Raw genomic sequence first — 15,648 nt, 5'->3', positions numbered from 1 at the left:
ATACCAGACCATCTTATTTGTCTCTTGAGAAACCTATATGTAGGTCAAGAAGCAACACTGAGAACTGGACACGGAACCACTGATTGATTCAAAATTGGAAAAGGAGTCCGGCAAGGCTGTATATTGTCGCCCTGCCTATTTAACTTATATGCAGAGCACATCATGAGAAAGGCAGGGCTAGATGAAACAAAAGTTGGAATTAAGATTGCCGGGAGAAATATCAACAACCTAAGATATGCAGATGATACCACTCTAATGGCAGAAAGTGAAGAGGAACTAAAGAGCCTCTTGATGCGGGTGAAGAAGGAGAGTGCAAAAGTTGCTTGAAACTCAACATTAAGAAAACCAAAATCATGGCATCCGGCCCTCTCAATTCCTGGCAAATAGATGGGGAAGAAATGGAGGTAGTGACAGATTTTATTTTTCTGGGCTCAAAGATCACCTCAGATGGGGACTGCAGCCAAGAAATTAAAAGACGCTTGCTCCTGGGGAGGAAAGCTATGGCAAATCTAGACAGCATTCTAAAAAGCAGAGACATCACCCTGCCAACAAAAGTGCGTATAGTCCAGGCCATGGTTTTCCCAGTTGCAATGTATGGCTGTGAAAGTTGGACCATAAGAAAGGCTGAGCGCCAAAGAATTGAGGCCTTTGAACTATGGTGCTGGAGAAGACTCCTGCGAGTCCCTTGGACTGCAAGGCGTTCAAACCGGTCAGTCCTAGAAGAGATCAACCCCGACTGCTCTTTAGAAGGCCAGATCCTGAAGTTGAAACTCAAATACTTTGGCCACCTAATGAGAAGGAAGGACTCACTGGAGAAGGGCCTAATGCTGGGAAAGATTGAGGGCAATAGAAGAAGGGGACGACAGAGAATGAGATGGCTGGATGGAGTCACTGAAGCAGTAGGTGTGAACTTAAATGGACTCCAGAAGATGGTAGAGGACAGGAAGACCTGGAGGAACATTGTCCATGGGGTCGCGATGGGTCGGACACGACTTCGCAATTAACAACAACAAGAGAGAAGGATATATAATTTTCTTTTATCTGTTTCATTTATGTTATAAAATTATTATATTAGAAGAACTGATAGAATCAACATTGAAGTTTGATATATAACAAAACAACAGAATAACATAAGAGTCTTTTGCACAGGTCCACTTCCCTGAGTAAAATTGCTTCCAAAAACATAATGTACTACATGAAATTAAAGACATTAAATTGTTTGTTTTTTCTTGTCTCTTCCTAGGTATCCAAACATGAAGATGAAAAAGGGCAGTGTGAAACAGTGTCATTGTCAGAAGATGAAGAAACTTTATCTTGGCCTGGACTCAAATTGATAGTTTTACGACGATCACCAATAGGTTTTGGTTTTACCTTAAGACACTTTATTGTTTACCCCCCAGAATCTGCTATTCAGATTTCTTTAAAAGTGAGTGAAATGAATTATGAATAAAGCCTTTTGTATTATAAAAAGGCTGTAATAAAAAAATAGTGACTTTGGATTTTTCTGCATCTTTTACAGGATGAAGAGAATGGAAATAGATGTGGTATGTTTTCTCTTTGATACTTGTATTTAACTTTCTACTTTTTTGTGAATATTTAGAATATATGGATGAAATATTGGTAGTGTGTTACTTAAGTTATATGTGAAATTTGTAAATGTACATATTTCCGTCTACCAAATAGACTTCCAAGTATTTCTCTCTTCCCTCTTGTAAAATTCAGTAGTCAAAGACAAGAAAAACAATCAGGACATCTACATAACCATCATGAATTGAAGAACTGGCAAACTTTATGTTTTCCTCTATTTTTTATTCAAAAATAATTTACATAACATTTTATATTAATTTGTATGTAAAAATGCTAATTGGAAAGTTATGCAGCTCATGGAAGAGATATACCCTTAAAAATTATGTTTTCTGAATTAATAGTAGTTCTCCAGCACTGGAGATGGATAATCCACCAATGGGTTGAGACTGTATTCCTGCCCAATCAGATCAGTCAGCCAAAGTTGCCACGCCCGTTCTGGACCACGAGATTCCCAGTCTTGACTGATCTCGCCCAGGATTCAGACATACAACTTTGGCTCCTAGGCAGGTATAGTTCCTTTCCATTGGTGGATTATCTTACAGTAGCTGCAGGTTTAGGCTAATTTAAATTAAATTGGAATTGAATAGACTAAATTATTTGTTTAAAATTCTTCAAGATTACAGATTAAGAATCAGACGTACCAGAGGGACAGTCTTCCTCTCTATAGAGGGGGGAGGGGGAATCCCTTAGACTCCTTCCCTAACCCAGCCCTCAACCCTCCACTTACTTTAAAAAAAAAAAAAAAAAGATCAAGCCAATCGGTGGAGCGGCAGGTTAAGCCCAGCCATTTAATAGCAGAAGCTATTTAGCCTCACGGAGATAAAGGATTAGTGGGGGGGGAGCGTTTGCGAGGAAGGAGGTAGCTGCGGAAGCCTTCCCATACGGTGCGAGGCAGCTGGAAGGCAAAACGCCGCATTTTTAACTGCCGGGCATTCCTCGGGGAGTTTTAAAAGAGCCGCCATTACCGGAGCAGCTCAGCGCACGCGTGATTCTTTGTTTTATTTGCACATGGCGCAGGCAACAGCAGAGGCTTCTGCGCATGCGAGGGAAGCTTCTGCACATGCGCGGTGGACTACTGACACCTGCGCAGTAGTTTCCAGGTTGCGGTGGCCATTTTTTTGCAAGTAGAACAAAGGAAGCTCAATCCTCGCAAGGAAACTATTCAGCCCGGCTTTAAAGTGAAATCGTAATAAATACTAGAGCAAGTAATATTCAACACCTTCATATAACATATACTCTAGAGGAAACCCTAAGGCTCATAACTTCCCTTTCCAAGACTTGGTGCCCCACGCCTGAAAAACTAGAGGGGTTTTTTGACTTAAATCAACTCCTTCTGTTCCAACCTAATTCCTTGCTGGCTCCATCCGGACTTCGGGCTCCCCATTAGTGGCCCGTACGTTTCTGGATTATCGGTGGTGATTTACGGGCATCCCCAGTCATGTACCTGTCCCTGCCCACTACAATCAAGCCGGATTCCGGGCATCCCCATTAGTGTGCCTGAATTATCCGTGCACTAAAATTAAGTCAGACAGATTGAAGTATCTGTACCTGGGTTGTTTTATCAGGCGTCCCCGGTAGTGCACCTGTGCATACTCAGAGTAGTTATTTTCCTACTACTGGGGTTCCCCAGTCGTGACCCTATGCTAGTAGTGAATGGAGGAGACGATCATGACCTCCACTGGAGCCTTGCCTTCAGCTTCAGGAGTACCCGTGTCAGAGGGTTCTGAAGCCTCAACAGCCTCCAAAATCAAGGCTGTAAAGAAATCATCCAAGAAGGCAGACAAACATGCAATCAGAAAGCCGTGGAAAAAGAATTTAGCAGGGCCCAAAAAAGGGCAAGAATTGAAAAGAGTCAGAGTGGGGGAATGGTTCCCGAACTACCACTGGGGATCTCTTCATCCCCACTGGGCATTTGGTCTACTGGGGATTCATCTCAGTCCCCAGCACGAGGCGGGATAGGTGAATTCTCATCGCTTTCCCGATCCTCCTTACCAGGTGGGGCACAAGAGTCTCCGGTGACCAAGTTAACTCCGGCTCCAGCAGGGACGCAGGTAATGACTACCCCTACTGCTCTGACGGGGGACCTACTAGCGACCTTAATAGCGCAGGCAGTAGACCGCGCATTTGAGTCCAGGGCTCAGGCCTCCAAGCCCAAGCCACAAAGGCATAGATCGAGACTTTGGGAGGAGACAGAGGACCATCAGGACCCCTCTTCCCTCTCAGACTTGTCGATCTCCGAGGATTCTTACCTTGACCAACCAGGTACGTCTCAGGAGAGCCAAATGTCCGAAGAGGAGGACAACTCACCTCAGGTGCCTTCATTTAATGGCCTTTTTAACCCTTCTCTTTTTGTCACTATTTTACGCAAGGCTGAGGCCACAGCCCATCTTGGTCAGGGGACAGCAGTGGAACCCATCACAGTTGACACGGTGGCTGATCCAAGGTTCGCCAAAAAGGTAACCACTCAACACCGCATACCATGTCCGACCCTGTTCCTAAACATAATAAGGAAACAGTGGTCAGCACCAGCCTCCCTCCCTTTTCCCAGCAACACGGAGAAGAGGCTATTTAATGTAGCCAGGGAGCTGGAGGGAGCCCTGAAAGTACCAGCGGTGGACGAACCCATAGGACCCCTGATATCGGACACAGCCATATCAGGAGATTTTGCAGAGGCTCTTAAGGCCGAGGACCGAAAGGGTGAGTCCGCCTATAGAAGAACACACCAAGCGATAGCATGGGCTACCAGGGCAGCTACCTCCACCTCCTTTTTCACCAGAGCCACACTTTGTTGGCTCCGGGAATTACGAGTTCCGGTGGAGGACATCCGTACCCACCAGGAACTCAGCAAGATGGTAGCAGCCACGGAATATGCATCGGATGTGACACTCTTAGCGGCCAAATTTTCAGCTAAGGCAATAGCGTCAAACATCACGAGCAGACGCTTTCTTTGGCTAAAAAATTGGCAGGCCGATGCCAAATCCAAGTGGAAACTGGCTTCGGCTCCATACCAAGGGACAAAGTTGTTTGGGGAGGCGCTAACGCCCTACCTAACAGAGAACAAGGACAAGCGCAAGGTCCTCAAACACATTCTTAAGAAGCAGGACAGGAGACCCGGCTTCTTCGGAAGGAAACAATCCTTTCGTGCTGAAACCAGGTTCAGTTATTTCCAGGCTTCCCAACCTTTCCAACCTAGGCAGGATAGGCAGGAAAGACAGACAGATAGACAAAACACAAGACATAGGCAGGCGCAAGGAAGACAGCCCTTTCGGGGGAACAACCGCCCCTTTCGCCGCACCAGATGACTCCCTCTCAGACCTTCCCATAGGGGGCAGGCTAGCACAGTTTGCCCCCCAGTGGGAAGAAACCACCACGGACGTATGGGTCAGAGACACCATACGCCACAGTCTCTCCCTAGAATTCCTCTCCAATCCCCCGAAACGTTTCCGCCCCTGCCCCTGTTCCGCGAACCCAACAAAGAGAAAACTCATGAACGAAGCCGTTCAACACCTTTTAAGCATATGGGCCGTAGAACTGGTGCCTATGGACCAGAGAGGCCAGGGATTCTATTCTATCCTCTTCGTGGTTCCGAAACCATCAGAGGGATGGAGAGCCATTCTGGATCTAAAAAGGCTAAATTTCTATCTAACGTACCAAAAATTCAAAATGCAAACACTGCGCTCCATCCTAGGAAGCATAAGAAAAGGGGATTTTCTGACATCTATCGACCTCACGGAGGCATACTTACACATTCCCATCTCTCTGGCTCACCGCCGGTTTCTACGGTTCGCTTACAGGGGACATTACTTCCAATACAGAGTGCTACCATTCGGCCTATCATCAGCGCCCAGGGTGTTCACCAAGATACTGGCGGTTCTGGCAGCACACCTAAGGACCATTCCTGTCAAAGTCCAGTGTTACATGGACGATATTCTAATCCAATCAACGTCCGCCCACCATGCTCAGGCGGATCTAAAATTAGTAGTAAAGCTGCTGCAGGATCACGGCTTCTTGGTGAATTTTCCCAAGAGCCATTTAACTCCAACAACGAGGATACTACATCTGGGAGCTGTCATAGACACAATGGAGTGCAAGGTGTACCTATCCCAGGAACGGCTCAGCAACATAAGGGAGACAGTAAAGCAGGTAAACTGCGGTCAGTCAGTGACGCTAGTCTGCCTTTCCCACCTGTTAGGGAAGATGATTTCGACCATAGCAATCGTCCCATGGGCAAGACTGCACTCAAGGGAACTACAGTGGTTCATGCTCCCGTTTCAGAGGCAGAAACTCAGTGCATCCCGAAGAAGGGTAAGTCTACCACTGGGAGTACAGCACTCCCTCAAGTGGTGGCTATTTCCGGCCCTTCTCAGAGGCTTACTTTTCAGGAACCGGACAGAATAGTAGTCACAACCGATGCAAGCCTGTTCGGCTGGGGAGCTCACCTGGGGACCGAGTGGACACAGGGCCGCTGGTCAGTAGCGGACCCCCGGCACAACATAAACTGGCTCGAACTCTGAGCCATTCACTAGCGTTAAGACATTTCCAGAGCAGCCTAACACGCAGTCACGTATTAGTCCTAACGGACAACGTGACAGCCAAGGCCCACATAAACCGTCGGGGGCACGCACTCCCGTGCTCTTTCGGCCGAGGCTCTCCTACTGGGAGCCTGGGTGGAACAAAATCTGGCCTCAATAAAGGCCGACCACATATCGGGGGAAACAAACATCCAGGCAGATCTGTTGAGCAGAACAACAATAGATCACTCGGAGTGGCAACTACACCCAAGGATCTTCAGGGAGATCTGTCACCGCTTCGGTCTTCCATAGGTAGACCTATTTGCATCTCCCTTCAATGCCCAACTGGTTCGCTTCTTCTCCCGGATGCATTACGGAGCCCATGGCCAAGGGATGCATTACGGAGCCCATGGCCAAGGGAGCTCCTGTATGCTTTTCTACCCTTACCTCTCCTTCTGGCGATAGTGCGCAAGTTTCTGTGGGAACGAGTCGAGGTAATTCTTGTGGCCCCTTATTGGCCAAGGAGGCCTTGGTTCGCAGACCTGAGGAGTCTCTCCCGCACAAGTCCATGGCGGATCCCTCCGAAGAAGATCTCCCTCAAACGGGACGATCTTCCACCCAGAGCCACAATGGCTACAACTAGCCGTCTGGCACTTGAGCGGTCAATTTTAATCAAGGAATCTTGCTCACAGGGCGTAATTAGAGTTATACAGGCTTCAAGGTGCCCTTCCACGAACCGTATCTACGAGGCCACGTGGAGAAGTTTCCAATCATGGTGCTCTAAACAGGAATTGCCACTCAAAAAGATCATAATCCCAAAGATCCTAGAATTCCTACTAAGCGGTTTAGAGAGGGGCCTTTCACCAAACACGCTGCGCAGGCATATCGCCGCCCTTTCAACAATACTTTCAGCCAGCCCTGGTGAATCCTTGGGTAAGCATCCCTTAATACAATCCTTCCTCAAAGGAGCTGCGAACATTAGACTACTAGCCGTGCACAGATATCCATCGTGGGAATTACCACGAGTACTGCAAGCCCTTACCAGAGCACCATTCGAACCACTCAAGACATGTGACATTCGCTACCTGACCCACAAGGTAGCATTCTTGGTAGTTATCACGTCAGCTTGACGTATATCCGAGTTAGCTTCTCTCTCAACGAGGAAGGACCTGTGTCATTTTCACAGGGACAGGGTAGTCTTGCGAATAGATCCTTCCTTCATTCCGAAGATCAACTCCCTTTTTCACAGAATGCAGGAGATAGTCCTACCAGACTTTTGCCCAAACCCAACTTATGCCCTAGAGCGACAATGGCATACATTGGACCTACGCAGGGCGCTAAGGTATTACATTTCACGTACAGCGGAATTCCGTCACTCAGAAGCGCTTTTCATATCCTTCCACCCCTCCTCTAAGGGCCGGAAGGTCTCATCCTCTACCATCGGTAGGTGGATTAGGGCATGCATCACTGGGGCATACCAGGCGGAGGCCCTGCCAGTCCCCAGGAATGTCATGGCTCACTCCACAAGGAGTGCTGCCACCTCGGCAGCATGGGCCATGCAAGCTTCTATTGAGGAAGTTTGCAGGGCGGCCACTTGGGCTTCGCCCTCTCCATTTATTCGCCACTACAAAATCGACAAATACTCTTCTGCAGAGGCCTCCTTCGGTAGGAGGGTTCTCCAGCAGGTGCTAGACCAAAGTTACACACAGGACCAGTCTACTCCCCAACCCGAGGGACAATAGGCTTTGGTATGTCCCATTGGTGGATTATACATCTCCAGTGCTGGAGAAGGGGCGTTGACTTACCTGAACGCCTTTTCTCAGCACGGAGATGGATAATCCACACCCACCCTTCTAGACAGGGATAAGAGGGGATATTTAGTTTCGAGCCAAAACGTCTTACTGTCAGTCAATGGCTTCGCTCGTGTCAAGACTGGGAATCTCATGGTCCAGGACGGGCGTGGCAACTTTGGCTGACTGATCTGATTGGGCAGGAATACAGTCTCAACCCATTGGTGGATTATCCATCTCCGTGCTGAGAAAAGGCATTCAGGTAAGTCAACGCCCCTTAGCAGGCTGGAAAATACCCACAGTTCTGTAAGTTTTTCTTAAGGGATCTTCAACTTTGGCCCTTAACTCTAACTCTGACAAGTTTTAGTCGTGTTCAGTTGTAGATATTAAATATATTTTATAATCATTATAAAATTGGAAATTATTATCAGAGTGCTGGAATTGTATGCAAGTAGAGTTAAACATTTATACAGGCAGTCCCTGGGTTAAGAATGAGATCTGTTCCCAAGTCTGTCTTTAACTCAGATTTTTATGTAAGTTCTCCTTCCTCAACCCAATGAATTGTTGAAGCCACACTATGTTTTCATGACCTGCTGAAAACAGGCTATATATTAAAAATATATTTAATATATTTATAATATTATACGTACATAATATGAGCCGAGGTGGCGCAGCAGTTAGAGTGCAGTACTGCAGGCCACTTTAGCTGACTGTGTTTAGCAGGTCAGCGGTTCAAATCTCACCGGCTCAAGGTTGACTCAGCCTTCCATCCTTCTGAGGTAGGTAAAATGAGGACCCAGATTGTTGGGGGCAATGTAAATATATACATACATTGCTTACTGGTGTACACCGCTTAGAGAGTGCTTGCACTTAAAAGCGGTATATAAGTCTCATAAATAAATAAATAAATATTAATATATGAACTTAAATGGATTCCAGAAGATGGTAGAGGACAGGAAGACCTGGAGGAACGTTGTCCATGGGGTCGCGATGGGTCGGACACGACTTCGCAATTAACAACAACAACAACAACATATATTAATATATCTGTGTGTGTGTGTTTAATATATTATAAATATACTGTAATTCATGAAAACATTGCACAGCTTTAGCAGTTCATTAGCTTAAGGAAGAATGCTGTTCACCATTTTTACTAATAGGCAGCCTGTTCATAGATATAAGTTATCCATAAGTCAGATGGACTGCCTGAACCTTAATAGGATGTAGTAGGATACTACATATTTTTATTAAGCACAGATGTGAAAATTACAGATTAGGATTTCTCTAAATAAGTCATCCAAACTTATACTAGATCCGGTTATCATATCATATCATGTCCGATAATGAGAATACAAAAGTTTATTCAATGTTGATTTGACAATAGGCTTGGTGACAATAGGCTCATCAATAGACTTTATAAAGAAATGTGTTCATATTTTTGTTCTTTTTTAAGGCATATAAAGCAATGCCTTGGATAGGAAATGATACAAAATAATCAAAGATATCTAGAGAAAATATCTCCCTTTGTCTTACCAGGATCTTCTATTTGACTCCTTAGAATCATAAATGTAATAATAAATCCGTATCGGTAGAAATCAACAAAAGCACAAGGAAGCCAGTTTTAACTGATGACATAAATTAAAAACGATGACATACTGATACACACGGACAAATAATAACTTTTTAACTTAATATTAATTAAATTTGTATGCTGCCCAGTCACAGGATTCCTTAGCACATACAAAAACGCAATAAAGCATTTAAAGAGAACACAGTAACATAGATAAAATTCAAACCAATTTGTGTATCAAACTAACAGATCTGATGTAGGGCAAACATCTCTTAAGGGTGATTTAAAGGACCATTATCTTTTTCACATCTGTCTGTCTCTCTTGGTGAATAGCTAGGCCCTGTGCATGGATCTTAGGTAGCTGGAAAAAATACAATTTCCAAGTTACCTGATATCATGAAAACATTGCAACAGATTTCTGGGAGAAAAGGAAAAGTTTCTCTTTTGCTCACAGCCTTAGCTGAGAAGAACTCAACTCTGCTTTCTTTATTACCCCCCCCCCAACTAATTACTAGAGCTAGTGTGGATTATATTTGAAGCCAGGAAATTGTATCCTTGACAATATCTCTATGAAAAATGTGAAGCAGATGAAAGTAGAAACTAAGATAGGGAGGATATTGCTTTTTTGTGATTTTCAGTATTTGGGTCTTTCCCAGGTGGATGTATTAATAGTAAACTATATTAGCATGTGCTATCTTAAAGGAGTCCTGTTATTATGCATTTTGAGGGCAATAAATAGCAGCTTAGGTTTACATGTGCACGGGTGGAAAAAATGAAATTTAAATACTAGGTTTACAGTTATGAATTATGAAGTAAATATTGGCAACTGACAAAGATAGAAGCCTATGTGTTCAAGAGATTGAAAGAGACAAAATGGAGTAAATTAAAGAAGAGGGAGTTACCATTTAAGTAACTATAGAATTAAAATGAAGGTAAATGGATGGTAGTTTTAAGATAACATGAATATTGATCAAGTCAATTTTTATTGGCCATTGGATACATTAAAAAAAATCTAGTCATTTAGCAGCGAGTATAGGTTCATGAAAGTCACTTTGACTTTCTAGTCAACTTATAAAGTTATGACAGAACTCCCAAAGTACTTATGACCCAGTTCTGAAGTTTTTATGGCTTCCCCCCCCCCCTCCACACACATATATGACCGCAATTACAATATTTTTGCTGAAAACTGACTATTTCTGGTTTTTGGCAAAAATGCCCATAGCAAACAATGGGTTCACTTAACAATCATCAAGGTTGCTTAACAAAAGCATTCTTAAAATCTGGTTGGTCGTGTGATGATCTGCTTTACAACTGTGAAAACTTACAACCATATTTGGCAGTCTCCATTCCACTCATCAGTTGAGGACTACCTTAATTATTTAGGTTCCTTCATTATTATGTTTTTATTCCTCCTTTATTCTAGTAGTTCAGAAAGAGAATAAGTTGCTTATTTAGAACAACTTCTCCTATGCATGGAGTTCACTTTATTGGACCATATATTTATTTGATTTGATTTGTATCCAGTTGATTATCATCTCATAAAAGTGACATCCCTCCAGGACTTCCTTTAATAATAAAATGAATGAATAAATATAATACTGGGGTTTGATTTTCTGGTTGTGGATGCCATCTGAGTTTTTAAATCTGTCTCTTTGTGACTAGCCCATTATCTTTATAAAATACATAATTATATGTTAAAACCATACACTTTCAGATAAATTAAAAATAAAGAAAAAATGTAAAATAAAACTTACTGATTTCTCAATTATAGATGCATGCACAGTATGTCTCAATAATTGTTTTATTAAAAATATTTTTAAGAATGAGTTAATTTATAAAACATAGAAAAGGCACCATAAAATTCTGTATTATGAGGGAATAAATAGCTCAGAATTCATGCTCAGTATGGCCATATAAAAGTAGCATTAAGAAAGCTTCTGTTTTTACATCCTTATATAGTAGCTAAGATATAAGGTAGCTGATGTTATTTAAGTCCACTTGTCATAGTGGATATGATAGGCTTATATTATTCTTTATAAGTGAAATTGCTGCTATGATGGTGCTTTAATTATATGCATAGGAGCCACCTAGTGGCATAGTTGGGTAAAAGTATGAAATTCTTGAATAAAACTTGAGAAGCAATTGCTTTGAAAGTAATAGATGGAGCTAACTTAGCAAATTATGCTTCACAGCCATCAATCATTGTTGATTAATTGCTTGATTACCAATCAGTGAGACATAAATGGTTATGATTCATTTCTGACATTGGCTTATCTAAGTGTAATGAACATGTTCTAGATCCAGAAATAGTTTCATGCATAAAAACAAGCAATTTTATGTAATTGTTTTCTTATGGGCCATTTAGACTGAACATAGATGCTAGCAATAAATGAGGAAAATAATATATAATTCTGTCAAGTCCATTCTGAAAAGTTAGCATTTTGTTCAGTTGTAAAGCTAAAATATGTAATCCTGACTCACTGCAGCTGTTTTACTTTAATAACAGCAGCCAATTTGGTGGAAGCCAAATTGCCCCACCCTTTTGCTGATAAAATCTGATTGTTAACTCCAAAGGTGCAGTTTTCTGAAATGGAATCAGGTGTGGTGGTTCTTTTTCTGAAAAATTACCTTCCTACATTTAAGGCTGTTAAAATTAGGAAGTTGTTGATATACATCATTTACCCTATGTGAGTGCTTTTCTCCTGGATTGTGTGTCTAATTTTTCTTTTGAATCTAGGGTGTAATGTATCACTATCATGAAAAGTAATTAGTATTTGTCAATTTTTTATAACTTTTACAACTAACTAGGTTGTAATTTATCCTGAGGTAGTATGTTCCATAACTGAACTAGAAGTTGTGTGAAATGGGGTTTCCTTTTCTATAATTTGAAACTCATGTATTAGATGATGTGAAATTTTAGTGTAATGAGAACATGGGTCAAAGCTTTTCTGTATCTTTTTGCATACAAAAGATAACGTTCAGCTATTAGAATACTTCAATGTGTTTTATGATGAAATGCTTATTAGTTCTAGAATGGATATATTTTCTCTTTTTATATCAATTATAACTATAAAAATCAAAATAGAGTACTTTCAGTCTTTATTATGGACTAACTCAGAGATCATGAGTTCTAGTTCCATCTTAGGCATGGAAGCCAACTGGGTAACCTAGGGCCAATCATTCTTTCAGCCTAACAAGCTCATAGGATTGTCTTTTTGGAGAAATTTGGAGTAGGAAATATTAGATATGCTCAGTGTCTTGAGTTGTTTATAAAAATTATAAAGACAGGATATAAAATAAATGAAACTATTGAGAACATTACTAGATAATTAAAATCAACAGGATGATATAAAGGTATGGATATATGATAAGTCTTACCTTATTTAAGTGGAAAATATGTATATATAGGTAGTCCTTGACATACAACCATTTATTTAGACCAGTGGTTCTCAACCTTTCTAATGCCGCGACCCCATAATACAGTTCCCCATGTTGTGGTGACCCCCCAACCACTTATACATCACCGGGTACCAGGGGCGTGGCCAAAGAAAAGGGAGGAAAAATGGCGGACAGCCTTGTTTGGTGACCCGCGAAATGGTCGTTTGACCCCAAATGGGGTCCCGACCCACAGGTTGAGAACCACTGATTTAGACAGTTGCAACAACACCACAGTCACATGGTCAAAATTCAGATGTTTGGCAACTGGTTCATAGTTATGACCTTTGCTATGTCCCAAGGTCATGTGATCACCTTTTGCAACCTTCTGACAAGCAAAGTCAATGGGAAGCCCGATTAACTTTACAACCATTTGCTAACTGAACAACTGCAATGATTCACTTAACAACTGTGGCAAGAAATGTCATTAAATGGGGCAAAACTCACTTAACAACTATCTTAGCAACAGAAATTCTGGGCTCAATTGTGGTCATATGTTGAGGATACCTGTACACATACATTCATTCAATTTCATTTCAGTCAAATAATATACTCTTTTTTTTCCTTTTTGAAAAGCATGTTAAATGAAGTAGAGAATATAATCCTTCTAAGATATTTTTGTGCATTTATCATTGTGTTTTCTGTTACTTCTTCTACCCATTTGCTTTTTGATTTTGTGTAATGGTATCCATGGCAACTGCAATTTCAATTTCCTTATTTTTGCCCATCAATGAATCCTTTTCAGGCTATGTGAGCAACTAAATCTCATTTTTGCTGCAGCTGTAGTCACTTCATACTTATTTAGAAAATGCAGTGTAGCTATTCCTTTAAATCATTACAGTAAATTATTAAACATTTTTCAGTTCAGTGTGGAGCACCCCAACATTCAATATTCTGAGAACCCTATTTTTTTTCAGAAGTCTTTTGAGATTTGCCTGTTTGCCTATACTAGAATCAGCAGGTAGAAAAGTAATACATATGTACAGGCAATATATCTCCATTGCTAATCATTTTATAAACCGAATTTTGCTTAAAATAGATAAGTATTTGTCTTTTTACATTTTCATGAGCACCATTTTTTGCCATCTCATACCATGGAGATAGTGTAAATAAAGTTTATTGAAATGAAAAAGATCTATTCTTCCTTTACTCTGTTACAGTGAAAATAGGTTGAAAAATTAATAATTTCAATTAGCTTGAGTTAAAATTTTTGCAAATAATTTTACCAAAATGCACAATGAGTTTCATTCTTCTTTAGATATGAAATCCATTTCTGATTTAATTTGGAGAACATGTTTAGCAGTATAAATAGTATTTGATGAATTTTCTTTTGGATAAAAAAGAATAAATGTATCAAAAAGCTCAATCAGTTGTAGAATATGGAAGGAAAAAGCACTAACCATGTTTTAGGCTTGTTTGTTTATTACCATAATCTACATGCTGCTTATTTTCAAAACTTCTGTAGCATAAAGTGTTAATATAATAAGACTGTAAGCAAAAATGAGTTAATAGAATAATTCACAGGCTGGTGGGATCGTGTGACCTTACATTTCATCATTAGCCACAGCTGTGTCAGCCAGAGCCTATTTGTTTCTTCTGAACCTTTAAAGTAAGCTTCTACTACTTGTAAGGTGCGAGAAGGTTTGGACTGCAACAGGGTGGAATGGTGGTCAAGTAAAAACTCCTAAAGAATTGGGTTCAGAATTTTCTGGTCATAGCACATGCATCAGTTTCTCTTGCTCAATGGCTGAAGTAGACTTCATTGAACTAGCTCAAGGTTTGTATTCTAAAAGGACTTCTTTGGGAGAGATTCATGAATTTAAGGGTATGAAAAGGAAGCTTTAATTTTGGTAAATGTTAGGGAAACCAATATAAATCCCCAAGTATTTGCAAAAAGTTCTTACAACTTTATAGATGTTGGAGGATATTCTAAAGGATGCAGAAAGAATGTTGGGATAATTTGTAACAATCTTCAGTTAAGACTGAAGAACATTGAAATTCTATGCAAATGTAGAGGACAAATGTTAAATGAGTTGATATATTAATATAATTAATGACATATAAAGAAAGAAATTCATTAAGTTTTTATTGCTAAATAATTCAGAACTACAAATGATGTTGGGAATGTAGTCTCACTTAAATGCCCTCATTGAATCATATATAGCCACCATTTATTAAGTCTATTTTCTTTAGGTTGTTTTATTTTAACTGCTTCATACATATATTTATGGTAACTAATACAAGTAACCTTATCATGTGTAGTATCTTTGCTTGCATTTTTCAATTTACATTTCAAAATTAAGCTTTGAGTAAACCTGCCCATTTATTTATCTAATTTGGTGATCATAAAACAGTAAAGCAGTAAAATTAGCAAAGAAATTTACTTGCAGCCATGTCTCAAAATTGAATGCACTTTATGTTGTGGTGGACAATGAAAGACTGAACTTTGCTTTTTTTTACATTGGAAGACAGCAAATATAGGTGGAAATATGAATGAGTTTACAAGTTTATTATTTCATTAAACATTTATCAGAAGTTATTCTGTTTTTGCTTCACTAGGTATTCACAGCAGAGATACATTGCATTTTTACTTTGTTTTATTTGTGCTTTATTGATGTTCACAAGCAACAATTTTTCTTAATTAGTAAATAATTTATTTGTTGTAATAAAACTTAAATATAATTTTTCAAAAGAAAAATAGAGTCTTTTCCAGAAGGATCTAAATTCATCCATCACACTATAAGATACAATTTGT

At 40.6% G+C, this 15,648-nt stretch overlaps 1 protein-coding gene across 5 annotated transcripts in view; it reads left to right on the top strand.

Moving 5' to 3' along the window:
• Nucleotides 1-15,648, top strand: part of ARHGAP21 (Rho GTPase activating protein 21) — an 83,996-nt gene that overhangs the window by 31,161 nt on the left and 37,187 nt on the right. For all 5 annotated transcript variants that reach the window (XR_005558463.1, XM_039357682.1, XM_039357683.1 and 2 more), the window contains exons 2-3: nucleotides 1,244-1,426; nucleotides 1,520-1,544. Coding sequence is in view for 4 of the 5 variants with exons in the window: in XM_039357682.1 (XP_039213616.1) it covers nucleotides 1,244-1,426; nucleotides 1,520-1,544 (208 nt within the window). In the remaining variant the exon portion in view is untranslated. The remainder of the gene's footprint in view (nucleotides 1-1,243; nucleotides 1,427-1,519; nucleotides 1,545-15,648) is intronic.

Source organism: Crotalus tigris, unplaced genomic scaffold, assembly GCF_016545835.1.
Source record: "Crotalus tigris isolate CLP2741 ecotype Arizona unplaced genomic scaffold, ASM1654583v1 scf7180000018940.2059657, whole genome shotgun sequence".
In the NCBI taxonomy this organism is placed as follows: Eukaryota; Metazoa; Chordata; class Lepidosauria; order Squamata; family Viperidae; genus Crotalus; species Crotalus tigris.
Note: the sequence above shows the minus strand (reverse complement) of the source record. Positions and strands in the feature narration are given on the sequence as shown.